An 18,559-nucleotide genomic window follows, 5' to 3' on the forward strand; every position below is an offset into this window, starting at 1 on the left:
ATAGTTGGAAAGCAGCCATAATGGCTTTGTAATTAAGGATGAAGTAAGCTCATTTCAGTACATGAGCAGTAGCAGCAGGCAAGCTGACCTTGGTGAAGGTTGCTTTTTGCCTCAGGTGAGCTAGGCTGGAAGAAGCACGGTGTGTGCAGCAGGTTTCAGGAGGAGCAGGGCTGCTGAGTGGACAGTTGAATGCAGACACTGAGCTATTCACCAAGATGAGAAAATTTGTCAAAAGAGAATTTGCTGTCTCTTGGGATTTCCCATAGCCAGACATTGCAGAGTCAAGAACTTCACCACCTGGAATATTTCCTAAGGTTCAGTGTGATTGGGAAAAAGTAATCATTATCCCCATAGTATGTGAAAAAACAGAAGTTCCAGGGCCTGCAGCAAGCACTACCAAACTCATACTAGTTTCAAAAGGCCTGTGAATCCAAGAAATAGCTTATAAGTCTCAAGTGACTTTGCAAGGTGCGTGTGTGTGTGTCTGTGTGTCTTTATGTGTCTGTGTGTGTGTCTCTGTGATCAAGTTCTGTTAGCTATTGATTTACTCAAGGTAACTAAACCTTAAATGCTACCGGAGAAGACGTTGCTCAGTGAGTGATATATTTTCATTGAGGTTGTCGAAGTAATATTGCCGGTGTCCTCTGAATAGATGAAAATGAACTTTGAGAAAACTTAAAGGATCAACATAAATACAATAAAAATAATTTTAAACTAAAGTTCATTTTTCAGAAAAAAATAACAAGATAAAATTGTTATTTTCATATTTTCAAAATGATACACCTTTTAAAATTAGCATTTCAGGCAGCCTGAAAATACAAAACATTATTTCACCCAAACCAATTATATATATGTTTTTTTTTTTTTTTTTTTTTTTTTTTTTTTTTTTTTTCATGGAGAGAAAGCTAGGAAGTCTTCATGTGTCCCAGATAACACTGTTTCTGATTTTTCCAGCTTGACCAGTGAATCAAACACAAGTTTTCATAGCTCCTGGAAGAAAGTCTGCAACATAACATTTAGATGTAGATATTTGAACTGGTGTAATAAATAATGCACACTTGAAAATAATATGCAAGGATCTGTATAACTGCTAAAGGGAGATGCGTTTTTGCCCACCAGTTATGCTGCTATTCATATTAGTACTGAGCTAATAAGAATAGTAAGAACAGTCTTCAAAGGCTTCCATTGAGGCTGGTGAATGTTTTACACAAATGGGTATTATTGTTCCTATTCAGCATCTCATCACATCATTAGGATCATATTTTAGTTACTTCCCCTTAATGTATGGCAGCCAGGCCATGTGTGTATGCGTGTAGATGTCACTGTAACAGTCTGCATAATTAGAGCTGGTAAGCCATCACAAAGTACTTCTGTTTTAAAAGAAGGTGGAGAATGTGGGGCTAAACTGACCATTAAGTGGGAATTTTTTTCTGTAGGCTTATGGCATTGTGAAATGAGGATGTATAGCTGAGCCAAAAATTTGCCTTTATGCCTTATAAATTACTGAGCAGAAAAAGTAGCTCAGAGGTAGATGAAGTGCATTCTGATTATTGAAATATTTCCTTTATAAACAAACTAGAGTGTTTATTGTTCAGTGTAGGAACATGATCTTATTTTCATTTTCTGGCAGGGCTCAGGCTGTATATTGCTTCCTTGTAAGTAAAGAAACTCAGTGGATTTTTCGTTGTTTTTGTTCTTGGGTTTTCTAGAAAGTCACTCCAAGAGGAACTGACCTATTAACATGGCAGTGAAATCTGAAAATATCAGAAAGACAGAAGTGTAAAACACTTAAAATTCTTCTTCCCCTTAAAATAGGAGTGAAGAACCTGTCAGCCTGGGTCAATGGCATGAGCTGCGAGTGTCTCGTACAGCGAAGAACGGTATACTACAAGTGGACAAACAAAAGCCAGTGGAAGGGATGGCAGAGGTGAGCATATACCATTAATATATATGTAATGCGAATACGCATATATATATATGTGAATACGGCTGTTAGTTTATAAAATGAATGCATGGTAAGCTGCACAGGCTGCCCTTAAGAGCTCCAAAAAGCACATGTGTCAGGGCAGTATTTTCTTAAGCCCAAAGAGGGAAATTTACACATGATGTCTTCCCTCTTAGGACAGGGATCCTATAAAATCAGCTGAAATTGTGGCCTCACCTTCTTTTACTATGTAGCTGAACTCACATTTTTGGATGTTCATACATGTTCTTGAGATTCTTTTCTTGGTACTTACTGTTTCTGGCTGAGTTTGTCGCACAAGCTGTGCACCATGAAATGCTTATCTGGAGAAGGATGAAACAGAAAATTATGTGCACAAAGTCCTGTTTTTACTTCTCTCTGAATGTTATGCTGGATAGATAAGCCAAAAGAAAATTATTTCCTTGTCTTGTCCTTGCAAAAGTAGTTTTCAGGGTAGAGTAAGGGTTGGACTGCTGAAATAGTTGATGACTTGCATTTTATTCTTCCCTAACCTAGAGTTCATAGAGAGTTTTAATAAGATGAAATGCTGCTTGCAAGAACCCAGACACGGTGTTTCACTCAAAGCAGATGCACTCAATTGTGCATATAGAAATATATTTATTATTTTATCCCAACAACCTCAGACTAGAACGTCTTAGAAAATATCTTTTATTCTTTCATAATGTAAAGTCTGGTCAGAAAAAGAAACTCCAAATTCCTTTAGCAGAAGAATCTCCCTTTCTTTCTTTCTTCTTCTTTTTTTTTTTTTAGTTCTTCTTTAATATATATATATATATATATATTTATATATTATATATATATTAAATATATATATATATATTATATATATTATATATATATTATATATATAATATATATATTATAATAATATATAATATATATATAATATATATAATATATATAATATATATATATTATATATATATAATATTATATATATATTATAATATATATATTATAATATATATATATAATATATTTATTTATTTATTTATTTTCCTGTGAACTGGGAAACTATTTAAAGGAAAGACTTTCCTTTAAAAATTTAAATTAATTGAAATGCCTGTTTTTGGTCAAGGAGCAGGTTGAGTGGCAAATATTCAAGCAGAGCAGTAGAGATGCCTCTATATAGGTGGGTAAAGGTAAGGGCATGTTTTTCTTCTGTACGTGCTGCAGTGCAGCTGCAAAAGAAGATTGGCTGGGAGCTGCCAACAACGAAATTAAATCTGGGATTGCACAGTTATCCTGTCTTTAGATATTAAACTACTTTCCATTCATACCGTGAAGCTGAGTAGACCCATCAGATCCTGAGCAGCTATTTCTAGTAACTAATGTTTCTTCCATTCAGCCTTTATCTTCCTGTGGATTTGCTTTTCAGATGTTGGAAACATTAAACGAATCTCAGTTGCATGGACCTTGATTTGATTTTAACTTCATGAATCTCATTTGGGTCCTGGATTTGCAACCATGTACCTCAACTCTGCAAATAGTTAGGTGTGCAGACAGCAATCAGAATGAGAATTGACTAGTGAGTAAGGAGAGAAGAAACTTAGTATTGTTTCAGAACTCTCCTTCCTCTATTCCTTCAGTTTTCCCATTCTGAAATACTTGGGTTTTTGCAGCTAGCTTAGCTAAGGATAAAGCACATGCAGTAGAGTGTCCTGTGGTGGATTTCTTGAGAAAACTGCAAAAGAAATGCAATTAACAGAAGTAACGAGGCATCGAAGTAAGCTAGAATATCTAATTTAAGCCAGTCTGAAGATACAAGCTTGGTTCCAGCTACTCTAATAAAACATTATTGCTATGTTTCTTGCAGGGGGCTTTCACACAGATTAAGTGCAGCTCTGAGATATTTATTGGCGGAGTCCCCAGTTATGATGCAGTGAAGAAGAACTCAGGGATCCTCAGGCCCTTCAGTGGGAGCATCCAAAAGGTGTGTGCCCAGAGTAGCATGTTGAATGTGTTTCTTTTCATCTCATTGTATATCATATCCAGTAGACACTTTAGGTGAAAACCTGCCCTTATAGCACTGACAATATTCAAAATAATCCAAGAATTCATCTCAGGAACCCTCCACAAAGTGCTTAAACACATATTTGCAATGAAAGATCTATCAAACTTTAATAGCCAGCAAGTGTTACTGCTGCTATTCTCCCTATTAATTTCTGTTCTGTACTAATGAATGAGTAAAAGCCATACAGAAGCAAGTAGAGAGAGATGCCTAATACTATGTCAAGATTAGAGCCGTTGGAGTGCCCTTTAACACAATATATGAATAAATGAACAGAAGAGATGTTCAAATACTTAAAGGTATACACACTGAGGTACCTATAAGTACAATAGTGAGCAGAAAAGAAGGTGCAAATTAAAGTGGCTTCCAGTCCAGCTAGAATATTTTTATGCCACCCAAGAGCAGCTCTCCTCTCCACCTTCCCCTCTTACTCTTTTATGTGGGGTGCATGAATGGGGAAGATCTTTTTCTTTTTTGGCAGACTCTAGTGACTATGTTCCAGTACAGTCAGCTTTACCTAAGTGTAATCATTTTTGAAAGAAAAAAATACATAAATTTATAAAATATTCTGAATAAATAGTCAAAAGAGAGCTCAAGTTGAATTAACAAGTGCTCTCCCTAGATTTAGCATACCAAAAATAATCTGGATAAAGCTCAAAGCTTGGCCAAAATCTTCAGTGTTTAAAATGAGAAATTCTTGTATGAGATATAATTAAGAAATAAAAAGCACTAGTAGTGAATCTAATTGATCAAGACAGAGATGTAATTGCAATTTAGCGTAATTGTTTTCATCACTTGGTCCACCTTTTTCAGTATGTTTGTGAGTTATCTAACAGAAAACATGAAAATCAGAGAAGTCTGTAATAGCGGTGGAAACAGGTCAGTGACATGAATGTATTTGGAATGATGGGCTTGAATAAACAGTATGCAGCTTGGAGAGCGAGATAGGGTAAGGAGCCTGGGAACAAAGACCTTAGGTCACACTTACATGATGTGGGACTGTACCCTAAAATACAGATGCACTGATAAGGATTTGGAAATGCCGAGCAAGCACTCATATTTTTTTTTTTTTGGTATAGTTAAGAACATGGATGAGATGTCAGGGGGAGCACTGCCTGCCTCTCAGGTACTGCGAGACTTTTGGTTGACTGCTGTGTTCAAACACAGCAGGATGTTGGAGGATGTTATAGAAATAAAGCTGTAAACATCACTAAGTCCTGGAAAACGTGCCAAGTATAGAAAGATCTCAATCTTAGGTCTTAGGAGACCTATGATCTCAATCTATTTAGGCAACTCAGCTAAGGGTAAGAAGTGACTTTGTTGTGGCTTGCTAATTTCTACATGAGGATGGAATTTCTCTGAAACGATGCAAAAAAAAGGCACAGTGTGAAACAATGGTTGGAGGCTGAAAATAGTTTAAGTGAAGAAATAAGCATTTTTATAAGTGGGGGCTTGTTAACCGGTGGCACAATGTAGCTGGAAATTAGATAGAAGCCGGAAAGGTAATGGGCTCTTCACTGATCCATGTTTGTGATAGGACTGGATGTTTTTCTACTGTTGAAGTTGCTTAACGCTGTCTGAAACAGAGTATAGGCTCTCCTTGCAATCTTCCCTCCCCACATAAACCTCCCTAAGGTACGTTATCTGAGTTATGTGGGAGCCAGGGTACGCAACTGTTACAATTTTCACTTCTGCCTTTAAAATCTATTTATTTGTGAAAATGGACTTCTTATTTTGATGTAGCTGAGATCAGAAGCTAAACACACAGATGTAATTTCAGTGCTGAGATTTTGAATCTTGGCTGAGATTTTACAAATGTCAGTTTTATTGGAGAACATATGTTGCCGACACACTGGAGAAATCCCAACACCTAACAATTCTCTTTGGTTTGTGCACAGACAGTTTTGTGAAGCCGTTAATTATGTTTTTCATCCATTCTTAACTCTAGCTTCTTTCCGGCAAAATGAGGTACTAGAAAGCAATAAAGAGCGTGAAAAACAAGCTGTTCTGCATAGTATTTGTGTTGTCAACACTGGTCTCCTGGGGGTTTTCCTGATCTCAGAAATGCTTTTTCTCAGCAGTGCTCATCTGATTTTACAGTCCTAGATCACGGCTTAGTGTTCAGAGACCAGACCGGTAAATCCCACACCACTTCTCTCCATATAGGGTTGCCTAGTTCTGTGTCACAAAACACAAAAGAAATTTCATCACAAATGGGTCAGGCTGAATGTGTTGGACCTGTGCCTCAAAAACATTCTGATCCCAAGGAACAGGTTGTGGGCCAAATTTCTAGTGTTAACTTTCTCTGAAGTCTCACAAAGAAGTCTTCTGACTAGCAGAGCAATACAGATAGCCTGGAAGGCTTTAGCATGTGTTTTCTCTCCCTTTATATCTTTCTTTTTAACACCCAGATTATCTTGAATGACCGGACAATTGATGTGGCACATGATTTCATTTTTGGAGTCAACCTAGCGAATGCAGCCCACCCCTGCGTGAGCTCACCATGTGCAAATGGAGGCAGCTGCGTTCCCAAGAAAGACAGCTATGAATGTGACTGTCCCCTGGGCTTTGATGGGCTGCATTGCCAGAAAGGTAACGATACCCACATCTCAATCCAGAGTTCTTTGCAGAAATAGCAGACATTTAGCAACTGCAACTGTTGTACACATTCCTTGAAATAGAAACCCTGGAGGTCAGAGCTCCCTTTGCATCCATGCATGGTCCACCTACCCAGGCAAGAATTTGCTTTGTTATTTATGAACATCCTAACTGATTTCCCAGCACAGAGCAGTGATCCACAGATAGCAGCCCACTATCAGGTTGCTCACAGTGGACAGCACTGCACGCTTCATATACCTCCCTGGTTACGCAGTGTGTTACAAAAGGGGAATTCCTGTCAGCGTCCTTCAGCCAGTGATTATCTTATGTCCTGAAGCATGAGGATTGATAACCCTTGTAATTTTATCCTCCCTAGAGCTAACAACAAATTTGGGTCTCATATACAGCAAGGTCTAATCCTTCTGTAGACTCTTACTGCTCTGTAATTTCATTGTCTGCACCTTGGTACCGTAGACATCTTGGTACCGGAGAACATCAAGGAGAAAAACCTGCTCAGGCATATGTTGTTTTTCTTTACTCAGAACAACTGCAATATTTCAAGCCTTAGACTCAGGAAAGTATTTTGACTGCATGAAAAGCCTTAAACAAAGGAATATATGTTGTACCACTAGATGGAGATGTTTCCCTTCTGTGTTAGGCTTGATTTTGAAAAACCCTGAGGAACTGTTGCAATGTAATAGCAAAAACGTTAAAAAAAAAAAAGATGAGTGACATTATTGTCTTTACCCACTCTTTCATTTATCACAGGCATAAACTTCAAAGTGAAAAATAGTGGTTTGGTTTAAATCATGATGAATAGATTGGCCTTTTCTTCCAAAAAAGACAGTGTCTTAGAACAAAAACATCTTATTAAAAAACAATGCAAGAAACTGCTCTGCTTACGTTATTGTGGTCTAAGTATTAGCAGGAGGAATGTCATTTATCCTGACTTCTCAGTGGGGAGGAATTGTGATTTTGCAGGGTGCTGTGCTCCTGGCTTTGAGACAGCATCTGCAGCAGTACCCAGGTCTCTAGGGTGGATTGAGGCAAGCTTTGCAGCTTGAGTGCTGACAGATGTGCAGATAGCATGGATGTATCTCCTTCTGCACCTCATTCAGGACAGCCCTGATGAGCCCAGAGCAGATTTCTCAAAATAATCATTACCTGTATCTTGTCAGTAGTGTGTAGACACAGCTAAAGCAGGCTGCATGTGTATGGATGCTGCTACTTGGCACGGGGCTTGGCTAGTGCACTCAGCTGGTTTGGGAGAGGCTGGAGGTGCAGCCTCCATCCTGCTTGCTGGTGGGTGGCTGTAACCCCAGGCACTGAAAAAAACAAAGTGCTTGTGTGGGACGATGCCTCCTTCTCCAAAATTATACATGCACTTACAAAAATTCAACCTAAAGATTCTGGTATGTGATACGAGCTATCGATTTATACCATAATGGATCATTGGCTGAGGATTTCATCAGTTTCTGCTGTCATTGCTGTGTTTTATGTCTCCTTTCCAAGCTGTGATGAGTGTTTAAAAAAAAGTAGTTGTACTTAATTGTAACATAGGGTGGAATGGCAAATCATTGCTTTCCTCTGGGTACAGCTGATCTGTTCATAAGCCATGGTAAGTCACTAGCACTTGTAAACAGCAGAAAGGTTTAGTGCAGGTTCTACCTGGCTGCACCTTTGTATGTTTTAAGCAGGCATACATATATATATGTAGTTGGGGTAAAACTATTGAGTGCTATTTTCATAACTGATTACACCTGCCTATAGAAAAGGGAGGTGGGGTTCACATGTTTGTGGAAAAGTGGGCATGCCACTAGATGGTCAGTGGAAGGGAGATGCTTATGTTATAGAAAATAAAACCAGAACATTCTTGTTTTGTTTTGTGCTGACTCGCTGCAGAGTGTGGAAGTTACTGCCTCAACAGTAAGTACTGCAAATGATATGAAAACTGCTCTGTCATTGTGTGCCTGTGTCTGCTCTAGCAAGCTGGATGCTGGATTTCCATTAAGTCTGGCAATTTTCTGTCAACAATCCAAAACATTTTCTGGCATTATGTAGTACTTCCTTCAGCCTCATCCAGTCAATATTTGAAACTGCATCCAGAACACCTGCCAAGTGCAGCATGGTGGCTGTAGAGCTGGCCCCTGCGTTTGCAAAGCAGTGGGGCCAGGCAGGTGCTTTGCAGGGGTAGATGCTCCTTCAGGTCACTGCAGCTGCTCAGACTTTGCTCCTGCTTGTCATGAGAGCTTTGGTGCCTCTTGACTGAATAGCAACACGCGGGGAGTGAATGTGTTTGGTACAACATCTCTTTACAGGCCCTAGTCCTTTCCAGTTGTGAAGCGCCTGCATGCATTAAGGGTACTGCTCAAATTTACCTGGTTTTCTGTGGTCACACTCCATGCAGACAGTGAGAAGCACAGTGAAGAGCAAGCAGAGATAAATGCACATGAAGTGCTACTCTGCAGAAGAAATCAGTGAGAGAGAAAGGGCAAGGGCTGTGCATGGCACCAGCCTATTCCTCTGCAGCAGGCAGAAGCAGCTGGGTGTTACTGCCAACACGGGACACGCACTGGGAGGAAAAAGACTCTGACACCCTCTGCCTCCATCCGCTGTGGTCAGAGAGTGTCCAACACAGAAAGCATCAGAGTGAGTGAGCAGTGTCTGGCCAAGCCCAGTGCATCTTTTGCAATCTTACAGCACTGCTGGCAGGCTGCGGGCTGTGGTGGTTTCTTTAGACACATTAGGCAGCTTTCCTTATTTCACTATGGATGGAAACAGGCATTTGTCACTATCTAAAATTCTCACTCTTGGCACTTAAAGCTCAATTTTGTATTGCTGTTGTTGGCTGCCAGACTACAGCAATTGTTATGTATCTGTGTTACAGTGAGCTCTTAAAGCCTAGCCAGACTCAGTATTGCACAAAGAGAGCAAACATCCATGCACTGAAAAGCTTGAAATCTATATAGATGGGATTAGCTGTGGGTTGAAGGGATTAGTTCTCAATAGGAAAATAGGATGAAGTTAGCTATTTCAAGGAATTTATAAAACTGGCTTATATTAATGCAGCAGGCAGCTATGAGAGCTCAGCAGCAAGCTGTAGGATGCTCACTCAAAAGTAAATCTGTTCAGGACAGCGCTCACAGGCTGCCAGCAGGTCCATGTCAGGCATGTTCTGTGATTTGCATCACATATCTGAGTTAATTTGTGAATGTTTTTTTCCCAGTGGGAAGCAGTACACGAGCTCTGGTGCTGGCTGGAGTACAGGCTGCCCTCCCAGTGGGGACTGGGACTGCAAACCACAGCTCTGCCAGGGGCTGTTCCTGGGAAAGAAGCTGGGGGAACACCAGTGAGGTCTGGGCAAGACATACTTACCCTGCCAGACAGCACTGCTGTGCGTGCTGAATGCATGGGCCAAGAGCCTCTGCACGTTCAGCCTCTGTCCTACATCCTTTAGAATACTCTCAGTTGCTTTTGGTAGGCATAATGGGATGAAGGGTGGCTTGGATGTCCTTCCCAGAGCTAGCCTCTTCCTGCAATGCTTCCCAGAGGTGCTAGGACTGCCACTGCACCATGGAGAATCAAGGAATACGAAAACAGGGATTAAAACAACAGCAACCAAAAAAAGCAGCATTTTCCCAATACTTCATATTTTCCTTTGCTAAAGTTTATGGTGGAACAAGACATTAGGCCCCTGGTATAAAGTCAGTGGTTTGAAATTCCCCAGCTACTGCCCCTGTATTTATATACAACCTGGTCGTTCCTTTTTGGAAGTTCAGTGTCCATGAGTTCAGCTGGGTTCTGGGCCATCAGCAGGTACCTGTCAATGCAGGACTAAATCAATAAAACAGCCTTTATTTATTTATTTATTTATCATTTTTTTCCTTCTCTTTCCATGTCAGCTAACACACATAATTTTTATTTTTTTTGATACTTTTCAGCCATCACAGAAGCAATTGAAATCCCACAGTTTATTGGTCGTAGTTACCTCATATACAATAATCCAGATATCCTGAAAAGGTAATGTATCTCCTGTGAGCATAAGTGATTGTACTGGTTCTTTACTGTTACAGTGTTGGGAGCCTCTTGTGGCAGGAAGTTGTATATTTTAAGTGTTTTAAACTATTTCTGTCCTAATTGTATATATTTCAGGAAATATATATTTTTTATACATTTGCTTATGGCTTAGCTTGTTACAATAGATAAGCATCTTGTAGCCTTTGAAAAAATATCAGCATACATCTGATATGGAGGAGGACTGGTGTGTGCTTTTTGAGAACAGAGAATAAACATACAGATACTTCATCCATTGTCTAAGGGTTTAAACTCTTACTCTAGACTAAATTTTAGGTCCTCAGACTTCTATTTGGCTCCTCTCTAAAAGATGCCCAAATTCCAGCAAATTTTATTTTAGCAATACCAGCCTCTATTTCAACCACTGCTTCTGGAAGGTGTGCTAAATGTCCTCACCTGTAGATCCATACCTCTCACCTCCCAGGGCACCCAACCTACCAGACGTTCTCAGCATCTACTTTTCGACTGCATCTCACATGAGAGGGGGAAAAAAGTATTTTCTCTTCCTTGCATGGAATAACCCAGTGTTTGGGATTCTGGGGAACCAGATCCAATTCCACCACCCTGAAATGCTGGAAATGGGGCTGTGAACCACAGTCCCTCACAAATGAGAATGTAGGCAAGTTGTTAGGCAGTGTCCAGCAGGACGGGGGGACGTGAAATGCTGCATCATCTTCTAGGTTTGTTTGAAAGAAGACTGGCTCAGTGCAATATTTCACTATTATTTCCTTCTCTTACATTAAACAGGGTATCAGGAGCAAGAACAAATGTGTTTATGAGGTTTAAAACCACAATGAAGGAAGGTCTTTTGATGTGGAGGGGAGACAGTCCCATGCGACCTAATAGTGATTTCATTTCTCTAGGCCTTCAAGAAGGAGCACTAATATTCAGGTAAACTATCCTTAAACATCCTTATTTTTACTGCATACAATGCACTCGGTGCTTGAAGGAACCAAGTTGAAGGAACTTCAACTTATGTTTTGTTCAGTGATAGATCCAGTTCTTGTCTGGGAAAGGATACAAGCTGAAGTAACACACAACCAATTTTACATCACTCTTCCTCTCTCCCTAACAATGGAACCCAGAAATTAAGATACCTGAAGTGTGAACCTGATGGGGACATAGTGTCTGTTGAGTAATTTCACTAGCACCAAAGAAATACTGAGCTTCAAATGAGCTCTGGAAGTTCACGATTATCTCTGTATTTATATCATTAGGTTTCATCCTTTCTAACAACACACGTCTCAACCTTCTCTGTAATGCATGCTTTATTTGACTGGCAATAGTTTGTTTAGCAACCAAGTTTAGCAACCTCTCTCCCATTAGGCCAAGGGTTTGTAGGTCACTGACCATCACAACCTCCTGGCTCTGAGAGGAAATGCCATGCAGAAGCCCTCTCCTTGCTGCCTGGGCCAGTGATGATGTGGTATGCTCTCTGACCTGGGCAGGAGGGAGCTTTGTGTGTTCCTCCATGAACCTGACTTTGCAAAATAAATGCATCACCACTGGTTTTCCAAAGGAAGCTCCCTGCAAAATCTGATCCAAAGTGGGGTTCTGTGGGCTGAGCAGATGTAAGAAGCACAGAACAAAGGTGCTCAATCAGTGTGTGGGGAGACAGTCTTTGCAAGGGAGGTGGTAACACTTTACATTATGGTTTGGCATGTGTGGTTTTTGTTTTTCTTTTTAATTGCAGCTACAATTTGGGCAGCGGCATTGCTTCCATAGTGGTGAATGGCTCTTTCAGTGATGGGCGGTGGCACCGGGTGAAGGCCGTTCGGTAAGTGGCCCCGCTTCATCCCAGAGGCAGCACCGCAGAGGAGCCACCGCAGCTCCCTCCCTGCTCTCGCGACACTTTGGGGCTGAGCCACGAGCAGCTCGGCTGCTGCAGGAGGGCACACACAGAGATCATTGTACTGGAGGTGGCGGTGCCAGCTCTGAAGGCCAGCACAGCTCCAGGCAGGCTGCCAGCGTCACGCGGGGCTGTTCCCAGGCGGTGACAGGCCGTCTCTCCAGCCCATACCGTGCGGGTTAACTGCATTTCTCTTCAGCGTCTGCATTCTGAAATTCCCTAGTGAGCACTCTGAGGACTGGCACAAGGGCTGGAGCACGGACTGTGGATGCCTACTTTCTCTGTTTGGGGGAGGTGCAGGCGTCTAGCAGTGTATATATAACTCACATTTATAACTCATTACCTCATGGGAGGCCAGCGTGCCCAGTGGGGAAAGCACGCATCTCTGTCCTCGTGAGATGTCGGTTCCCTGGAAATCACAGACTGATGTTAGCACGGCTTGTCACCAAATTCAGTGAGAAGAGAAGCTGACAAGTGGCTTTTCTGTCAAAGCAGTTATTAACCATTTATGAAGAGGAAGTGGCCTAAAAGCTCCATCAAGAAAGGGGCCGTTTGAGCAGGGCACTTCTCATGTTTTACCTCAGCTTGCCTTTTTTCACTTTTCTTCTGCTTCTGCAGTTTATATTTTATTATTTTATATCATGTTTTTTATTATTTTATATCATGTCTGATTTTTAAAAAGCACATCAGCACCTGCCCATCCTCCCCTAGCTGTGCAATTTACTCCTTTTCCAGTTTATTTCTCCTCCAGAAATGTGTCTCCACCTTTGCAGATCCCTGAAAAGAAACGCCCTGAGGGGTCAGGATTGCCATAGCCTGTCACTGCCTCAAATCAGCCCCATCCTCCACCAGGCATTGAGTCCCCTTGGCCTCCTGGCAGGGGGAGGATGCTGCTGCTCCTCCCACCTGGCTGTGGGCTGGATGCCTAAGAGCTGTTTGTTTTTCATTTCAGGGATGGGCAATCTGGCAAAGTAACTGTGGATGATTATGGAGCCAGGACTGGTAAATCCCCTGGCAAGATGAGGCAGCTAAACATCAATGGAGATCTCTATGTAGGTGAGTGCTCGCTGTCCATGTTCAGCACCCAAATGTGTTTTTGTGCTTGCAAAGGTGGCTACAAGCCAAGGCATCCCAGCTCAGTCTGAGTCCAGGTGAAGGCTCCATGCAGCAGCCTCTGGTCCTCCACAGCCTGGTTTCTGAGGGAAGGGGAGCAGTCGTAGGAGAAGGGACTAGTACCAAGGTGCTCATTGTAGTCCCCAGCAAGTAACATTAGCTGCAAACCCTGCACATTAGTGGGAGCCTGGGCACAAGCTTTCCCAGTGCTTATTGCTGCTACAGTTTCTGCAATAAGTAATCAGGATCCACTTTCTTTCTCTCCTGCTTATCCCCTCTGAGTGCCCAAAAGCTGTATTTAAAAAGCACAGCACAACCCATGGCACAAAAATCACCTCTGAGGTTTGCTAGGAAGCTGTATCTCATTGTTGGGCATGCAGTGGGCTGAGCAGGAGCACATGTTGGTGAAGAGTGTCTCATCGCTTCCTTTTCCCCAGGTGGCATGAGGGAGATTGCCCTGCACACCAACAGGCAGTACCTGCGAGGGCTGGTGGGCTGCATCTCGCACCTCACGCTGTCCACTGACTACCACATCTCCTTGGTGGAGGATGCAGCTGATGGGAAGAACATCAACATGTGTGGGACCAAGTGACAAGAGAGGAGACCTGGAGCTGAGGACCCATCCTGTTCTTGCGTGTGCAGCTGAAAGCGAGCTGGCTGCCGCAGCCCTCCACAGCCGGACCACAGTCACCATCAGAAGATGACAGAGCCAAAGGGAAACCCTAAAAAAAAGAACATTTTCCCTCTCCTTTCCTCTGCTGACCAAACCAAACTGAGTATTTTGTGTAGGAGCCGTCCCCTTTACCCGCTGCGTGTTTAGTGAGTGCTAAAGGTCGTGCATCAGTACAAACGGCAGAGAACTGTGTGGTGTTATGAGTAGCTCTGTAGCTGTGTTGTGGTCCATAGGTTGTCTTTTTTAATGTCAAAAAGGGCAGTCTTTAAACACCTGCATTCATTCCACCTTGCAATGGTACAACTGTATTGTGCAACAGATACATGAGCAGGCAACGTACCTATGCATTCAAATATATGTCCCCAAATCAGCAGTTCTTCTCACCGCTCTGATTTAGCTAAGTTATGTTTCATCCCATGTAAATAACAGCTGCAGTGACTGGTTTCAAAGTGTTGTTGTTTGTTGAGGAGGAAAGTTCTTAAAGTCTACTTTTTTACTACAAGCAACAAAAATCAACGAACCAATTTTATAGGAGTAATTTTATACTTGTATATTTTTTATAGCAGCAGCAGACCTGCTTACATGGTATAACTTTGACATTTAGGTGTACTATACAATTAGCTCTTTGCACACTTTCCTAAAAATAGCAAAGTGACCTGTGGTTTCAGTTGGTTATATGGAAGGCTCAGTGTCTGTATTATACAGTTTTGGTGGAGATATTTGTGAATTATAACCAGTTTTAAATCTTTTTTTGTTTTGTTTTGTTTTGTAAATTTTGACAGTTTAAAATGTACATTATGAAGTTTTCCTGGCTTAAACAGATTAAAAAATTAGGAGGAAAAAAGTACAAACTCTTGCTGCTGTGGTATTTTAAATCACAATTTTTAATACTGAAAAATGAGAAAAGGGATGTGCAAGAGACCTTGGTAGGTCACAGACCTCTTAAAATAAAATGTTTTCTAGGCACTGGACCAACACTTGTGCAACCTTGATTGCCAAACTGTAATTTAAGCAGGCGAAAAGAGTGCTGTTGAGACAGTAAGGAAATGATCCAGAATTTCATAGTTTAGAGATTTCTGGGTTTGTTAACTCTTTGTCTGAAGCAGAACTATGAGCTGTCAAGGGGCAGAGGTGCCAGAGAAGCACTGACTTCCCTGCCAGCACGGGCTCACCTGAACGGCAACTGCTGGGAGGATCTGATGTGGCAAAAGCAATGGGAAACAGGATCATTTGGCTGCTTTTTTACTGTGCCCAGGGTGCTCCCTGGGAATCAAAACACGTTTCTGAGTCTCATCCCATCTAGAGCTGGCTTTGAACAGCTGCAGGCTGTAGGGAACAAATGGCAGGTGGTGCTAGATGTGAGCACATGTGAAGTAGCTGCTGAGGAGACCACAGCCCCTCTTGTACGTACTGATGGGAGACCTCGATTGCTTGGGGTGGTGACCTTGTGCTCCATGCAGACCTGGCAGCAGTGGCCAAAAAGAGATGCTGGGAGTTAGAGAGAAACAGAAGAATATATGATGGTGCCAGCATGTAGCATGTGCACCTGTGCTCCATCCCCTGCTGAAATAGCACTGCAGAAAAACTAAGGAGATAAAAAAACTAATAAACTAATAAATAAGCAGATGGCAGATGAGCTGGAGACACACATAGCTTTTCTCCCAGGAGAAACAAAGTGTTTTTTTGGTTTGTGGAGCCCTATGGGGACAGAGGTCATGAATGTATGGTGTATGTGTGGTCAGAAGAAAAAAAGGATAGTGTATACATCAAATGAAACTAAAGTACATTGTCAGGGTATGGCTTTAAACTGAAGAAAATTGGAATTTGATGCTACTGGATAAAAACAGGAAAAGTGCTAAGAGTTTGAAAATGGGGTAAAAAGGAAAAGCTGCGGAGGCTTGCTGGCTGCTGGAGAGGAAAGAGTTGTGTTTTATGTGCACTGGGGTTTTCCCAAGCACCAAAGACCTGACCCATTCCAGCACAGGGCAGAGAGATCTGGCCAGCCAGACCCCTTGTCCTGGGGACCACTGTGCTGCTGGTGACAGGGGCAGCGCCAGTCCCAAAACTGCATCACTCCCTGCTCTGTCACGTGAACCTCTTCATTTCCATCCTTTCATTTCTGTTGCAGGGTTGGAGAGCAGTTCCAAGGCAAACATCTGGCAGGAGAGAACTCTATTTTAAGATAATTTACTGCAGAGTAGCTGGTGTTTTGGTACAAGGCAATATTTCTCCAGAACAAAAGCTACTCTTTGAAAGGCAGGGAGGGGGGCAGCTGGTAGGAAATACCTCTGTTGTTGTTGTGGAGAAGGAAAAGCAGCAAGCTGCAGCTCTGCGAACGCCTCTTCCCAAATGTGTGTATCACCGCACGGGAATTTGGCGCTGGCGGCATCGCCCCGCCGCAGCGCAGGCTAAGCACGAGTGACACAGCTGCATGGCGCCGGTGGGGGGCGAATAGCAAGGATGCTGTGAGGCTTGATTGCTTTAAAGAAAAAAAAAAAAAAAAAGTAGTGTTTTCTGGGACTTTTTAGAGTGAGCCTGAGAAAATTCCAGATGGAGAGCATCCCTGCACATGCATTTGTGGTCTTCCTGGCAAAGTTTGGACATGTCCCCAGGCTTCCAGCACTCAGCAGGCTGGGCAGAACACTGGTGCCAGGAGTGCAGGCGCATCTGACCAGGTACAGGGGCTCGGCTAGGGCAGGAGAAGGGAAAAGGGAAGGCTGCATGGCAGAGCACTTAGTCATTTTCCCAGGAACTGGCCTTGATGTGTTGCTTGCTCACCAACGTTCTTTATTAACTCTATTATTTATCACCCAGTATATATCTGAGGCTCAGTGCAACCCTGGCACTGCAGCACAGCAGGATGCACTTGCACCCATTGACACTCCTGTGTCCTTTTGCTGCAAGTGCCTGGCTTTTCTGGAGTAAGCTGCAGGGCATGGAGACTGCTCACCACATGGCCACCATTCCCAAGTTCTGGCAGGACTTTCTGATGGGTCAAACAACAGGCTTTTGAATCTGGGGCAATTTCAGGGGCTTTTGCACATCCACTATAGCTCCAGAAGCCCTTGGAGCTGGTTTGTAGCTCTTTGGTGGATTTTGTCACTATTGAGTCCTGCTTTACGTTTCAAATCCCCATGGCAGAGGTGGCATTCAGGGGACAGCTGTCCATGCCTGGGCTCTGCAGTAACCTGTGAGGTAAGCGGTGGCTCTGTGTGCTTCTGAGCAGACTGCTAAAAAAAAAAAATAAATAAAAGGGGAGGGGTGGGGGGAGGGTGGGGGACAGACAAAAATTCCTACAGAAGAGCCATGGAAATTCAGCTTTGTATCCCTAAATCCTTGTGCCTCTCTTTGCAATGTAATCCCCTTTCCTAAATCTCAATTCTTAGTTTTCTTTCTGATTTTCCACACTGATCCTGAAAAACCCTGCTTGGTGCCAGCCTTGGATGGGACAAAGCAGGGTCTGTGCTGTGCCTGGGAACCCAGGGGACAGTCAGGATAAAAGGGATGGTGGTGGCAAGGGAGAAGGGCGCCCACCATCTGTTTTTGGGAGCCACTGACTGTTTTTGAGAGCAGCTGCCTGCCTTTCCTTCCCACAGGGCAGCACGCCTTGCTGTGACCCAGCCCAAGCCACCTCCCCAGGGTCCAGCTTCTTCAGCAGAAAAGCCTGCTGAGGACAAGACCAAAGGACAAGGACAAAGTCTGTTGAGGACAGGGTAGTCCAATTTTTGTGGTAGGCAAAGCCTCGCTTTGGTGGTGGTGTGTCCTGGGTGGTCAAATTGAGGGGCCAGGAGCTCTCTCCATCCCAGTCACCCCACCTTGACCCTGAGGTGAAGAGGAGGGGGCTGCTAAAGTTACGCTTTTCATTACCCAGGCTTTGCTTCTGGGAAAACACTTTAAAGCACTGGATAAAAATGCATCCGTGGTTTACTCAGGGAGAGCAGCAGCCCCATCCTATCAGCTGGACACTTCTGTCTGTCAGCAGCTTACTCCAGGGGCGGAGGGAGGGGGGGCAGGCCTCCCACTCGCTCCCATTTTCCTGCAGTTTGAGTCACTGCGGGTGCCCTCGGTCCCCGCGGAGGGGTGAGGACGTGGCTGCCACCCCCGTGCTCGGGCTCACCAGTGAGTAAGCAGCGGCGGTGCCAGGGCCTGCTGCTCCCAGCAGACTGCAGGCACCGGCCCTCAGCCGTGTCCCCGAGCAGGCCAGGATGAACCCTGCACTGGCTGTGGTGTGTGAAATGATATAAAAGATCACCTCTT

At 43.1% G+C, this 18,559-nt stretch overlaps 1 protein-coding gene across 4 annotated transcripts in view; it reads left to right on the plus strand.

Moving 5' to 3' along the window:
• Nucleotides 1–15,052, plus strand: part of EGFLAM (EGF like, fibronectin type III and laminin G domains) — a 74,653-nt gene extending 59,601 nt beyond the window's left edge. For 3 of the 4 annotated variants that reach the window (XM_038169727.2, XM_038169726.2, XM_027446527.3), the window contains 8 exons: nucleotides 1,816–1,927; nucleotides 3,801–3,917; nucleotides 6,407–6,587; nucleotides 10,535–10,613; nucleotides 11,415–11,558; nucleotides 12,361–12,444; nucleotides 13,469–13,572; nucleotides 14,067–15,052. In XM_038169727.2, coding sequence (XP_038025655.1) covers nucleotides 1,816–1,927; nucleotides 3,801–3,917; nucleotides 6,407–6,587; nucleotides 10,535–10,613; nucleotides 11,415–11,558; nucleotides 12,361–12,444; nucleotides 13,469–13,572; nucleotides 14,067–14,221 — 976 coding nt within the window. In that variant the 3' untranslated portion in view covers nucleotides 14,222–15,052. Of the gene's footprint in view, nucleotides 1–1,815; nucleotides 1,928–3,800; nucleotides 3,918–6,406; nucleotides 6,588–8,495; nucleotides 8,552–10,534; nucleotides 10,614–11,414; nucleotides 11,559–12,360; nucleotides 12,445–13,468; nucleotides 13,573–14,066 lie in introns of those variants that run through there. The other variant, XM_072031632.1, reaches the window with a different exon arrangement.
• The last annotated feature ends 3,507 nt before the right edge of the window (nucleotides 15,053–18,559 follow it).

This window comes from Anas platyrhynchos, chromosome Z (assembly GCF_047663525.1).
Source record: "Anas platyrhynchos isolate ZD024472 breed Pekin duck chromosome Z, IASCAAS_PekinDuck_T2T, whole genome shotgun sequence".
NCBI classification, from domain to species: Eukaryota; Metazoa; Chordata; class Aves; order Anseriformes; family Anatidae; genus Anas; species Anas platyrhynchos.